The following is a 14,130-nucleotide window of genomic DNA, read 5'->3' as shown; positions in this document are numbered from 1 at the left end:
GCTGGCTGCACCATAACACGGGACCTTTGTGCTCCTTCTCTTGGCTGTGCTGGCAGGCACACAGCCCTGCTACGGGCTGCTGGGTCCCCAAGCGTGGCTAACAGTGCCCCCTTCCCTCCCCTTGCAGGCTGGTACCGTGGGTACTCGCTCAGCAACAGGGCTGTCCAGGTAGGTGGGGGGCTGCTGGGGGGCCAGGGCGTGGTGGGGGTGCTGGCACAGCTGGCATCTTGCCCTGTCCCTGCTGGGGGGATGTGCCAGGCACCCTGCGGCATTGCCAGGCTGGGACCCACTGCAGGACCCTTGGTCCTGGGGTGGGGAGCCCCCAGCCATGGTCCCCCAGGTCTGTGGGTGCTGACGGCTCTGGCTCTCCCAGGGCATCTTCCCAGCCTCGCTTATCCACCTGAAGGGTGCCGTGGTGGAGCGCAGGGGGTAGGTATTGGATGTGGGTATGGGCACGGGTGGGTGGGCGGGCTGCATTTACCTGTGCAGCTTGGGGGCCAGTGCGGTGCCACAGGGCTCCAGGGCTCCCTGTGCCTCTCCCCAGGGCGGAGGAGAGTGTGATCCCCACCGAGATGCCCATGGTGCAGGAGATTACCACCACGCTGCGGGAGTGGGCCACCATCTGGAAGCAGCTCTATGTGGTGAGGGCCGGGGTGCTGGGGGGGCCGGGGCTGGCAGGGGCACACTGTGACCTCACGCTGCTGCCCACAGGCAGGGCAGATGGAGCGGTACCAGCAGGTGAAGCAGATGATGTACGAGCTGATGGAGCGGCGCTCACAGCTGCTGTCGGGGACACTGCCCAAGGATGAGCTCCTGCAGCTCAAGAAGGAGGTGACCGGCAAGATCGACTATGGCAACAAGTGAGAGTGGGGACGGAGCGTGGGGGGGTCCAGGCCCCTGCCCCAGGCACAGGCTGTGTGGTACCAAGTGACACCTGGCCCTTCTGCTGCAGTGTCCCTGCCAACCTGTATGTCTGTGTCCCCATCATGCTGGCTGTGTGTTCCTGGGGCACCCTGTGTCCCCACTGTCCTGGCTGGCTGGTTCTCCCATAGTGGTTGGGGACAGTGAACGTGCTGGGGGCTGTGCAAGCTACCTGGCCGAGGGCTATCGCCAAGGGGCCATGGCTGGGGTGGGAGAGCGTCCCTGGTGCTGCCTGGCTCTTGCCCCCTTGCCAGGGCTCTGCTGCTGGCCGGGACCCATTGTGGTCTGTCCTTCCCCCACACTGTGCCTGTGCCCTCAGACCCTGTGCCAGGGCAGGCGGGTCTCAGTGGTGTGCACAGACCCGTGTGGCCCTGGCCCAGCCAAGTGCCAGGTATCGCCTCACCCTGTCCTGGCTTCCACACCACAGGATCCTTGCTCTGGACCTGGTGGTGCGGGATGAGGATGAAAACATCCTGGACCCTGACAGGACCAGCATCATCAGCCTCTTCCAGGCGCACAAGAAGGCTGCCCAGACCATCACACAGCGCATTCAGGAGGAGATGGTGAGAGCCAGTGCTGGCCCTGGCATGCTGACCCCTCCGTGCCAAGAGCCTGCTGCCCCACTTGTGGCTGTGCTGTGCCACAGCCGTGCCATGGGGCTGAGCAGCCTCGTGCCCCACAGAGCCCGCAGCAGAGCGCGCTGGGCTGCAGCGCCCGCCTGGCAGCTTCGCCCTCCCACAGCCTCTACCTCTGCGTGCGCAACTTTGTCTGCAACATCGGCGAGGAGGCACAGCTCTTCATGGCACTATACGACCCCAGTGAGCAGCGCATGATCAGGTGGGGCCCCAGTGGTGCAGGACCAGCCCCACTGCCAGACCTCTGCCACCGGCTCAGCTGGATGCCTGCCCCCTGCTCCCTGCAGTATCCCCTGGTCCTATCCCCCTTCTGTGGGAAGCCCCTGCCCCTTTGTACCTCATTGCCCACCCCTGTCCTGCCCAGCCTGGCCGCCCACCCAGCTCAGCACGAGCCAGCACAGCTCACAGTGGGGAGAGAGGCATGTCCCTTCCTGCAGCGCTTTCTCCTCTGGGGCAGGAGGGTTTGTTGGCAGTGTGTCCTGCCTGGCTCATCCCGCCTGGGGTGGTGTGTGCCTGGCACACTGTGGCCTGTTGCAGTGTGCTGCGGCATGCTGTGCTGTGCCCATCTGCCCGTGGTGGCCAGATGCTGGCTCAGCCCATGCCAGACCCCGGGTACTGCCGGGGCAACGTGCCCCCATGTGAGGGACTAGGTGTGCTGACATGCCCGACCAGCATTGCCGTGGGCAGGGTTGGGCTGGCAGCCTCCCCGCTGCTGGGGCAGCTGGGGCTGGGCCAGCCAAGTGTGCCGCCGCTGGTGGGACAAGGGGTCCCGCTGCTGGTGGGATGGCGGGAGCTGGCAGGGGCCAGGCACGCGACATGGGGCCCAAGCAGCGCCCTGCCTGTGGCCAAAGTGCTTCAGCCCACATTGTGTTTGCTTGTGGGCTGCTCTACCTGGGGGACCCCACCATGCAGGGACACACTGAGCTCCAGCTCTGATGTCCTGGTGCCTGGCCCCTGCCGTGGGCTCCTCACCCCATCGCCTTCCCCTCGCAGCGAGAACTACGTGATCCGCTGGGCCAGCACAGGGGTCCCCCAGGACATTGAGCTGCTCAACAACCTCAAGGCCATCTTCACGGTGAGTGCAGACCCCTTGCAAGCAGCACTGGTGCTGCTGCCTCCCCCTTCCGCAGAGCTGCCTGCACCTCCTCCCCTCCTGCCACCTGCAGCGGTGCCCCCGCCCCCTGCAGCATTTCAGATGCATCCAGCACCATGCACCAGGCCCCTGAGATGAGACCCCGCTGCAGCCCACGTCCCCCTGCAAGCAGCTGCATCCTGGCTGCTCGTTGCTCCTGTGCCCCCCAGCCTGACCAGCCCCATGGCTCCTGTGCAGACCAGTCCTGGCACTGGAATGTAGGCACCTGCCTGGGGGCTGCCCCTTGCAGCCTCCCCTCCCAGGTGAGAGGTTGCTGGGGCTGTTGGGGTGCCCGTGCCCCATCTCTGCTCCATCCCTCACCCGCAGCCAGGCTTGGCGGTCCTCTGCCGCGAGCGGGAGGAGGCACAGACAGCATCTGCTGACCCAGCATTTTTCCCGCTGCACCAGCAGAGCTGAGCTGACCCTCAGGATGGCCCGAGCGGAGCCATGGGCTGATATGCAGATGAGCCTTTAAAATCAATGCTAATGAGCAGCATCAGCACTTCCAGCTCCCCTGGCTCTCACCCACCTCTGACCCCTGCCCGTTGCTGGTGTCAGCCACATGTCCCTGTGTGCTGCAGCATGACCCTGCCCCGTGCTGCAGGAAGGTTCTTGCACAAGGGCAGCACCCCCGGGAGCTGGCCACAGGGTGCCCAGAGGTGGAGCGTGTGGCCAAGCCACCAAACCCTACACCGTGTCAGACCTGCTCCCTCCCAGGGCTGCATCTCCCACTCACCCACGCTGCCTGGCCCATGGGTGCCCCATGGGGCGATCAGTCTCCACGAGCTCTGGTGTTGTCCCCATCCCTTGGGTTTGGGGCTGCCTGGGGTGCACAGAAATCCCAAGCTCTCTGGGATGGGGGGCTGCATGCCCACCAGCTGAGCGTCTCTGTGGGGCACAGCGACAGGGGCTCCCTGGCCCCTGAAGGCAGAGCTGGGGCACTGGGTGTGGGGACCCATGGTGGCTCTGCACCTGCTGGTATGTCATCCAGCCCTGGACACCCCATGGTCACATGGTGCCAGCAGAGGCACATCCCCACACAGAGCTGCCAGTGTGAGGCTCATGCAGCCACTCTGTTCCCCAGGACCTGGGCAGCAAAGACCTGAAGCGGGAGAGGCTTTTCCTGGTGTGCCAGATCATCCGGGTGGGACGCATGGACCTCCGGGAGACCTACAGCCGCAAGCTCAGCACGGGCCTCCGGCGGCCTTTCGGCATCTCAGGTGAGAGCAGAGTCTGCTGTGGGTACAGGGAGGAGACCCCTGGTGCTGCCCATGACAGCACCCCTAGCACCCACCTCCCAGCCACCAGGCCTCCGTGGGGCTCACTGGTTCAGGGTGGTGACACCCCAGGGCTGCTCCCACCTTGCAGCCCAGTGGCCCCTGTCCCTGCACGCAGACCCCAACCCTCACTTTCCTCTGCACAGCCACACTCTGTCCCATCCCCCTGAATCCTATCTCCCCCTCCCCATCCTGACCCACAACCCCTCCATGGTGGCACAGGCATTTCCCCGCAGGTGCCTGGTGCTGGGGTGTGGGGAGGGATCTGGCACAGCCGCTCCAGCAGCCAGGAGAGCCTTGGCTCCCTGCTCCTGTGACGGCCAGAGCCAAGCACTTCCCCTGGTCACCCTCATGTCATCCTCCGTGGGCTGGCCCTGCCATCCTGGGGCTGCGGCCACAGGGCCCGTGGGGAGGCAGTGCACCTGCCCCAGCAGAGGAGAGGGACTCAGGGTGCCCAGCCACCCCTCCTCGCTGCGTGGCACAGGGGACCTCCAGCCCAACGCTGCTGGAGGTGCCCCCAGGAGCGCTCTTAGCATGTGCTAAGCTCAGCCACAGAGAAATCACCAGGTGAATGATGAACCTATCAGCAGCTAATTGCACTCCGAGCTGTGTGTCCCCAGGGAGGGGCCCTGTCTGTGGGTGATGGAGAGATTCTGGATATGCCTTATTTTGGCCCCAATCTGCCCTGAAGCTCTGAGGCCACCTCTGGTGACTGTCTGGTTGGTGGCAGTACCATCTCTGCATGCTGTTCGGGTGCTGGGTGTGTGGTGCGAGCCCTGAGCAGCCACCTCTGCCCTGGGGTGGCTGGGGGTGGGTGTCAGTGGGGCATGAGGACCTGCCTGTGGAACCCAGGCCAGGGCACAGCAGGGTCAGTGCTGGGGGCACAGGTGAAGCGGCGGCTGCAGGACAGGGCATAACTGTCCTGGGTGGTGGTCCTGGGAGGATTTGGCACAGAGGTCCCTGTTGCTGGGGCTACTGGTGCCTGTGGCAACTGCCCCACCCTGCTCCATCTATGCCACTGCAGTGATGGACATCACGGACATCACCAAGGGGAAGAGCGAGAGTGATGAGGACAAGCAGCATTTCATCCCCGTGCACCTGTGAGTCCCATGGGGCCCGGAGGCAGCGAGCGGTGGGGCAGTGGTTACAAGGGGATAAGACATGCCAGGATCAAAGACAAAAGATTTTTTGTTAAATAAGGCTTTGCAAAGGGACTGTGGATCCTTGGGTCATGATGTCACCAGGTCCAGGAACTCATCGAGGTTAAAAAAGGGGTATTTCTATGGGCAGCAACACACTGAGAGATGCTGAAGCCCCGCCAGAGCTCTGCTGCCTGGCCCCTCGGGGCACATGTGTACTCGGGTCCCAGGTCCGCTGTGGATGCTGTCCTGCTCTTCCCTCCCAGTGGGCTGGTGGCCAGCAGGTTTGAGAGCTGCAGTGGGACGTGGGCTGTTCAGTTTGCTGGTGGTTGGTGCCTGGCTGTGGGGAGCAGCCGCACGGGTTCCCCGTGCATGCCCAGTGGGGAGCTCCTCTGAATCACCCTGCTCTGGTGTTTGCAGGGTGGCTGCTGACAACGATTTTCTTCACAACATGATCAGGAAAGCGGTGGAGGGGAAGGACATCAACCACAAGGGACAAGGTAGAGCCCCCATGTTCCTTGTGCCCTGTGTACCCACTCTGTGCCACAGTACGTGGTGGGGGACAGGGCAAGACCCCTCCCTGATCCATCCTGCATTTCTCTGTGGCTGCTGCCTGTGCTTGGGGACCTGCGCTGTCCCCTGGCCCCCATGCTGGGGCAGCCGCCCCATGCTGCTCCTCGCGGGGTTGGGCTGCTCGCTCCAGTTGCTGGTTGGCCATGGGCCCCCTCCTGCTGCCTCCCCCGAGCTCTTGCATGCTGTCACCTGTTGAAAAACTGCAGTGGCCACAGAGGTGCAAGTTTGACCCTGGGTGCGTCCAGGGCTTGGCATGTGAATTGCCTCAGTAATTGGGATCAGAGCTGTGTGGGGTCTCCGGCAGCGACTGCCCACCCAAAAGCAGCCAGGGCTGAGCCCGGGAAGGGGCAGCTGCTTCCACAGGAGGCATGCGTGGCTGGCCGCCTTGCCTGGCACACCACAGCTCAGGCTGAGCTGGCGCAGGCTGTGGGACTGACATCCCATGCTCTGTCCTGGCAGGGTTCTGGGTGTCCCTGAAGATGCTGTGGGGAGACTTGAGCCAGGTGCGGAAGGACCATCCCCACCTTGTGGACCGCAGCACGGTGGTGGCACGCAAGCTAGGCTATCCGGAGGTCATCATGCCAGGCAAGCAGCGTGGCGGGTGGACCATCCCTTGGATGGTCTCTGGGGGTCCCGGCGTGGGGTTATGGGGTGCCCTTCTGCAAAGGGGACCTGGCCTCACTGACAGGGCTGTCCTCCCCAGGAGATGTCAGGAACGACATCTACCTGACGCTGGTGCAGGGTGAGTTTGACAAGGGCAACAAGAAGACCCAGAAGAATGTGGAGGTGACGGTGTGTGTCTGTGATGAGTCAGGCAACGTGGTGCAGGTATGGCAAGCGCCAGATTGGCCTTGGGGCAAGCGACTGTCTCCCACATCACCTCAGGTAGAGGCAGCAGCTCCGTAGCATCCTGGTGCTGGTGTTGGTGCCAGCATGAACTGGCTGGAGTAGCTTCTTTGGCTACTGGAGCTCCTGAAGTTCCCTTTAGAACTGGGAAGATCTGGGAAAGTGGTGGGAAGGGATAGAGAGGAAATTGGCCTCCACTGGGGACAACTAGAACCCCTGGCCATCCCCAGAGGCCCCTCGCCTTGGGGTGTCCCTGGTCTCCATCCCCAGGAGAGGTAGGAGGGGGAGGGAGCTGGGGGGTTGCCAGGAGGATGTGAGGAGGCTCAGACCCAGTTCCCCCTGCCCCAGGACTGGCTGTTGCCTTATCTCTCTCCAAAGCGTATGCTTTCATTTCAAATGCAGTTCTCACCTGGCCCCTGAGGAACAGGATGTGAATTGCTGAGGGTCCTGCTGGGCTGGTCCCAGGGCACAGCCCCCACCTTGTCCTCCAGCCCTGATAATGCCCTTCCCACAGGGCAATGGAAGCCAACCTGTGCCCATGCCCCTAGGGCCTGGGTGTCCCTTGCTGGTTCCCCTGGAGGCTGCACCAGGCTTGGTGGAGGTGACAGGGAAGCCTTTTGTGGCCCCTCTGAGCCTGGCCGGGGAAGGTTGTAAAGATGTCCCCATGCCAGCTGGGTTGTGGTAAAGGGGCACCTATGCTGGGGGGCTCAGGTGGGGGCTGCTGCAGCATGGGCAGGGGAAAGCGGCTCGGGGGGGGGGGGGGGGGCGCTGGCCTGGTTTAGCAGGGAATGCAACACTTTTCAGCCCTTCAAGTTTATTTGATCCGACCATGAAGCATCTCTCCTGCTGCTGCCCTCTCCACAGAATGTGATTTACCACGGCGCAGGGGACAAGCCGGTGAGCGAGTACCGCTCTGTGGTATACTACCAGCAGCGGCATCAGCGGTGGATGGAGACGGTCAAGGTCTGTACCAGCTCTGGGGCACAGGGACTGGGGTGGGACTGGGGCTGCTCACTCCTCCCATGCAGCAGGACTGAGCTGCTGCAGGGGGCTCCCCATCAGGGCTGGCTTTTTGGGGGCAAAGCCCCCAGCTTGGGGAGGATAGGAGATGCTGCCAGTGTCATGGCTGGACCCCCAGGTGGAGACCCGGGGCAACCAGCATCAGGGAGACCATGTCTGCTGCATCACGGGCAGTGCTCCAGCATTACTCCTGCCTCTCCGGTGGGCAGGTGGGCACACCCCCCCAGCCCTGCACAGGCACCTGTGTCTCCAATTCAGCCTCAGTAATTGAAAGGAGAGCACATGGGTTGGAATTGAAGCAACCCACAGTTCAGCACAGCATTTGCCCAAGCACCGAGGGGTCTTGGCCAGCCAGATTGCTCAGCATGTGCCCTCCTGTCCTCATGCTGGCGCACGTTCTCTCTCTCAGATTGCTGTTCCCATTGAAGATGTCCACAAGACCCACCTGAGGTTCACCTTCCGGCATCGCTCCTCCAGTGACTGTAAGTGTCTCCTTTCTTCAGATCCTCCTCTGCTAATGCCCTCAGCAGTGGCTGTGGTGGAGGCGGGCTGTCCGTGGCTCAGGGGCTGCAGGAGCAAGAGGGCCCTGTGAGCAGCCCTCATCTCGCCCCATGTGGGGCTGTGCCAGGGATGCTGTGACACCTGGAATCCCATGGCAGGGGAAGGAAGCTGTCACCCCATTCTGCTCTGTCCCTGCCACCCATGGTGAGGCAGCAGACCTCTGGGAAACCGTGCCTCTTGCACGTGGCTGCTCCCCGGGTGCCCGCGCTCGGCTGTCCACAGCACCCGCTCCCCATCCCATGGATTTTGGCTGCGGCAGGGCTGTGGGCTGTGGCATGGCTGGGAGGACACGCTGCTCCCGGAGCAGAGGTGCTGCTGCTGCTGCCTTTGCAGAGCTGACAACCACACGTGGTGAGACATGGTGTGGCATGTCCTGCAGCTGTGGGGACCTTCCCCAGGGCCACTGTGGGGACCTGCAGCTCAGGCTGCTGCTTGCTGGTCTGATCCTACCCGCTCTGAGCCCTGCCTGCCCCAAGCCCCTCTCATTCTCACCGGGGTGGCTCTCCGTGCCTGGGCAGCAGGTGCTGGCTGGCAGCCGGGCAGCTCCCCGGGCTGCGTCTTGCCTCGTTGCTGCCACCTCTCCCATTTCTCCCTTCCCAAGGTTCTCAAACAGCTGCAGCAGCTGCTTTTCCCAAGTGCTCCGGGGAGACCAAGGGGGTCTTGCTGCCTGTGGGTGCAGCCTGTGGACTCCAGGAAAAGAAAAGCAATTTCCCTGGCAGCACCCCTCCGTATTGCTGCAGCTGCCGGGAAGGCAGGACCTCCCAGCTGCGCTGGCCGGTCCCTGCCCATGCACGGTGTCCTCAGGCCCCTTCTGAGCCTGCTTCACCTCACCCCACATTTGTGTCTCCCAGCCAAAGACAAAAGTGAGCGGATTTTCTCCATGGCCTTCGTGAAGCTGATGCGACCAGACGGCACCACGCTGCGTGATGGGGAGCATGACCTCATTCTGTACAAGGTACGGGGGGGTGGGTAGACCCCCCTCCCTCAAAGCAGGGAGGCTGAAGGGTGGTGGCTCTTCTGGCAGCTGCCTGCGTGGGGCTGGGGTCCTAGTCCCTGCTGGAGTACCATGCTGGTGGCATGCACCCAAAGTCCCAGGGAGGGTTTCCAGTCCCTCCCTCCCGTCCTTTCTGTCCTTGATGGTGGGGTGCCATGCTCCCTGCACACAACATCTCTAATCTCTGCACCGCTCCCTTGCGAATGACAGGTTTTGTTTAGAAAAAGGTAACTTAAACATATCTGACTTGGAAGGGAACGTCCCCGGAAAGATATTTGCTGCACTTTACCTGATTTCACCAGCATCTTTCTGCCTACAACTGCTTGGTTTTACTTTTGAGAAAGCAAACAGAGAACACAAGGAGGGAAAATTTGCTGTTCATTTGGAAAAAACACAGTTGGCTCTGACACCAGAGTGTGAAAGGCCCCACAAATGTGCTGCCCCTCCTTGCTTTGTGCCCCCTTGTGTCGCCCGGGATGCATCTGGTTGTGGCAAGGGGAGCGGGAGGTGTGAGCTGGTCCCCGCTGCAGGGGTGAGCTCAGGGCTCTTGCTCTGTGTGTTGGCACAACTTTATGTTCCTCGCGAGCAATGGAGGCCCAGCCTCCGCGGGAGGTGACCTTCCTGCCTCAGCCCCTTGGCTGCTCTGGTATTTAACTGAAGTTTTCTCTCATTTTCCCTGCTGTTCCTGTTGATGTGACCACAGTTATGCGAGGCAGAGCCATCTCCCTTCCCATGTCCTGCATCTTTCTGGGATGAGAAAATCTGTCTCCTGCCTGCTGTGGCAGCTGTCTAGCTGGCCTCAGCCAATGCTTCCCATGAGCTTGATGGAGGAGTGCCTTTTCTTCATCCCTGCGTTTTCCTCTCAGCACCTTGATGCTGCTTCTGCAGCTACGTGATGTCCTGGCAGCAGAAGTGCCCCAGCAGATGGGTGGCTGCCAGCACACCACTGTGCTCACCGTCGTCCCACATCGGAGGACTGTGCTGTGGATCTGTTGCAGTGCCATCCCAGTGTGCTCTGGCACCGCGCTCACGTAGCTGAGCTGCCCACGTACCCTTGCAGGTCTCTGCTGTCTGCCCACGCTGGGGCCACCCCATCCACCTCCTGAATGCCTCTGCTGACAGGACAGGCTCACCCCTGCCCGCCTGGCTGCTCTGTCCCCGCGCGGCTGTTGCTGTTCCTCATCTAATGCTCTTGTGATGCCCAACCTCCCTCCCACAGGGAACCCGTGGGGCCCTGCCCAGCCGGCAGACCGGAACGGAGCTGCGCTTTTCTTCCCCAGCAGCTCCTACGCATTTTAAATTGTTATCGTGTCTCTCCTCCCTGTTCTTCACTTGCAAAACGCCCAAATTCTTTAAATGCTACTGTGGCTTGTGGAGCTGCAGACATGGTCCCTGGCTCTCTGGGGGACTGTCCCATCCACAGCCTGTGCTGTGGCAGGAGCACTGAGCGCCTTTGGGACTTGCCGACGCTGGCTGGGGCATCGAGATCAAACCCTGTGCACCTCCCTCCTGGGTGCATTTACTCCTTAAAGGGCTGTTGCTGCCCTTGCCGAACTGTCACAGTCACCAGCGTCCTCTGCCCCTGAGCAAGTAGCCGTTGTGCTCCGCTTTGTCTTCTCCCCGGCTGACTCCTGTTCTTCCCGGCAAACACAGGAGCTTGATTCTGGGAGTCAGAAGCTATTTCATCTTTTTATCTTTGTTTGCCAGAGGAATGTGAATTATATGCTTTTAGCTTCTCAGACCTCTTGATCTCATGCTGGTCGAGAAATGTCTGAAATTAAGCCAGGTTACCCTACGAGGGCTTAGCTGCCCTCAGAAAAAGTGCAGTGCCTCCTGTGAGTCAGCTGGCTGCCGTGGGTACGCTCAGTGGAGAGAAAATCCAATAACAAACAATTTTGTGATCTTCATCTGACCTTCAGCAGGAAGAATTTTATCGTGCAGGGTTGCAGGCAGGGAAGGATAAATGCCCTGTTGCCAAGCCATAAGTAAGCACCGGTGAGCTCGTGGTGGCAAGGCTGCAGTCTGCCGTCACATGTCTGGCCAGCTTTGGACATCCATGTCCTAGTCTTGCAAACAAGCATGGAAGGATCATTTAGAAAGTCACTCCAGTGAGTCCTCCTAGATGTAACACCATCTTAATTCTTCAACTTAACAGTAGGGGACACAAAAGAAATGGGCCGTTTTGATGCCATGGAGAGACCAAGCATGCCCGTGCCAGCAGGAAATATCCTGTTGGGCTGGTGATGGTGATGGTGTGAGACTGTGCTGGCCACTTGGTTGGTGTCCTGCTGTGTGTCCATCCCCATGGCAGTGCTCAGGCATGTGTTTCATTCCCAGAATGCTGCTGCCAGCCCCAGGCTCCTCCGTGTCACTGACCTCCCCCTGCGCTTTTCCTCCTGCCGGTTCTTGTGTCCTTCCTGAGTGGCACTGGCCTGGACTTGGCATCTTCCCGGTCAGCTGTCCCAGCTGAGCACGGTCCCCACAGAGCGCGGCAGGGAGCAGCTTTGTTGGATACTCTGTTTACATTAATGATGGGTGAGCCCACTGTGCCGCCTGCACAGGGCTCTGCACCGTGGGCAGTGGCCAGCTCCCGCATCCCAGTGACTCCCCCAAGCCGGAGGCTACCGAGCCATAAGGATGCCATTACGTGGGAGCCACCATTCCCTGTGCATGGCTCTGCTGACCTCCTTGCCCTGCCCCATTCTGCACAGCAAAGTCCCCCCCTGCAGGGGATGTGATGTGGGGTCACATCGGAGCCCAGGGGCCAGCCCTGTCCCACGGGGCCACATAGCCTGGTGTAAGCCATGTGCTCTGCCTTGCAGGGTGACAGCAGGAAGCTGGAAGATGCCGGTGCCTACCTGACCCTGCCCTCTGCGAGGATGCTGCCAGAGCTGAAGCTCCTCTCCGGCTCCTCCTTCCGTGTGAGCGGGACTGTGTCGGGCTTAACTGTGTCGGCCCGGGACAGCTTCCAAATCTCTACGCTCGTCTGCTCCACGAAGCTGACCCAGAATGGTGAGTCCCAGCTCCCCGCAGGGGTGGCGGTGGGGCTGTGCCCCCACCCCAGCAGTGCATTTTCACCCATTGGATTGGCGCTTCCCCCCACGGCTGGAAAGCAGCTGGACCGGGACTTGCACCCACTGCACCCGGTGCCAGGACAGCCTGCTGGAAATGCAGGGAGAGCAGGTATGGATGGTGAGGACTGAATTACCGTTTCGACATGGTCAGGACTGCCAAGGCTGTTCCCAGGGTGGGTGCAGGCTCATGGGGCAGCATTGTCCTGGGGGCTTGGGGGGCTGCCATCCTATGGATAATGCTGCCCTGGCCGATGTGCTGCAATCCGTGTTTGCTGTCCTTGCCCTGTGGTACCACTGCTACTGCACCCTGTGTTGCACTTCCCTGGTGCCCATGCCACTCTGACGGGACATGGTTTGCTGTGGGGTCTTCTTTGCATGTTGCCGGTTGATAACTCCGGGCGTTAACTTGGAGAGTTTCTCTCTTTTTTCCTCTTTTTTTATTATTAAGGTTTTCTTCTGGCTTGTCTGTCTCCTGAGCCCTTCTGAGTTAGCAGCAGATTAGTTTTCCAAGGCGAGGGAATGAGAACAAACAATTGCAGGCTGCAAGTGTTTCCAGGCACTCTCCCACCTTGGGGGTGTGGAGCTGCTGCCAGGGGCTGTGGGTACTTAGCAGTTTCTTGGCTGGCACAAACCCTTGCAGATGGTAATTAATCTGCTCTTGCCCATGGGGGAACTGAGCCGCTGCCTCTGATCTGGGAGCTGGAGGGAGCTGCTGAGTGTTGCTGTTGAAGGCTCCGTGACCTTCCTTGGGCCCTTCAAAACGAGGCTGGGAATTGGGACTCCCTGTTTTTAAACCCCCGTCCTCGGTTATAGCAAGCGTGGGCTTCCAGCCCTGGGGTGCCTTGCGTGGCTCATCGCAGGGCAGCCAAGAGCATGCATGCCACCTCAGCACAGGCACATTGGCATTTGCTGGTGGGATTTTACCTTGTACAAAATGTTTTGGGAGGTGGCAGGACAAAGAAGTGTCAGCAACCTTGAGCGAGTGCTGGTGGTTATCAGATGGCTTCCTGTGCCCCTCTGAAGCGAGCGGGGAAGGGAGCGCGAGGCCAGCAGCGGGCAGGGAGGGCTGGTGGGGCCGTGCTGCTCTTGCGGGCATCCAGCTCGGGGAAGCATGGTACACGTGCCTCCACCATAACGGGGACAGGCAGCCCGGTCCTTCGCCGTGCCTCCACCATAACGGGGACAGGCAGCCCGGTCCTTCGCCGGGCCCGACCGCACCGTGTTGCGTGGTGGTGCCAGCACTCAGGCCGCTGCCATGCTCTCAGCGTGTGTCTGTGTTGCTGTGGAAAGCCCTGCAGCAGCTGCAGCCACCCATCTCTTGGGGTGGGCAGCACCAGTGCCTGTAGGTAACATCTGGAGCTGTCTGGAGAGTTACATGCTGCACAGCAGCACCAGTGCCTGGCATGCTTCCCACTCCGTGGGCAGGCGGCAGCGGAGCTCGGCCAAGGGAATATCGCACAGAAAAGCCGGGGCTCCCTCCTACCCCGCAGCGGGATGCTGCACACCCTCTGCAGGGCCGGCCGATGGCAATGCTTTGTCCCACTTTTGCTGAAGCGCAGTGACGCAGCTGGGGAAACCGCAGCCCTGGCGCAGGGTGTGGGGCTTGGGGACCGTAGCCGCATGGCTCGAGGGACACGGCGCACCGTGACTCATCGCTGCTGCGCTGACAGGGTCTGGGGCTACTGAGGTTCAGTGCGAGTGGGGCTTGGGGCCGTTGCTGTTCAGTCAATTCCCTTCCTGCCGCACAGTTACAGCTTCTGCAGTAACAACCTTCTGTTTGACTGAGTTTTATGCTTTTACGGTACGGAAGTCAGGAAGCTTTCTGGGCTGAGCAGGGTTTGTACCGGGAGTCGGAGCTCGGCAGGGTCCTGGCTGCTGCTAGCAGATGTCCCTTCCTTGAAGGGCTCCTGGGGAAGCTGCAGCTCCAGGGCTGAGTCCTGGTGTTCTGGGCCTCAGTT

General features: G+C 61.3%; 1 protein-coding gene across 1 annotated transcript in view; it reads left to right on the top strand.

Annotated features, from left to right (window-relative positions):
• The window catches only part of LOC102050732 (dedicator of cytokinesis protein 2-like), a 78,733-nt gene that overhangs the window by 4,145 nt on the left and 60,458 nt on the right, over positions 1-14,130 (top strand). The window contains 16 exon segments of the mRNA XM_055699704.1: positions 128-168; positions 374-429; positions 545-641; positions 712-860; positions 1,349-1,484; positions 1,604-1,758; positions 2,550-2,631; positions 3,773-3,908; positions 4,990-5,065; positions 5,525-5,604; positions 6,137-6,262; positions 6,381-6,505; positions 7,388-7,486; positions 7,953-8,025; positions 8,956-9,059; positions 11,921-12,110. Coding sequence (XP_055555679.1) covers positions 128-168; positions 374-429; positions 545-641; positions 712-860; positions 1,349-1,484; positions 1,604-1,758; positions 2,550-2,631; positions 3,773-3,908; positions 4,990-5,065; positions 5,525-5,604; positions 6,137-6,262; positions 6,381-6,505; positions 7,388-7,486; positions 7,953-8,025; positions 8,956-9,059; positions 11,921-12,110 — 1,725 coding nt within the window.

Source organism: Falco cherrug, chromosome 1 (genome assembly GCF_023634085.1).
Source record: "Falco cherrug isolate bFalChe1 chromosome 1, bFalChe1.pri, whole genome shotgun sequence".
NCBI classification, from domain to species: Eukaryota; Metazoa; Chordata; class Aves; order Falconiformes; family Falconidae; genus Falco; species Falco cherrug.
The sequence above is the reverse complement of the archived record's forward strand: the minus strand, read 5'-3'. Positions and strand labels throughout refer to the sequence as shown.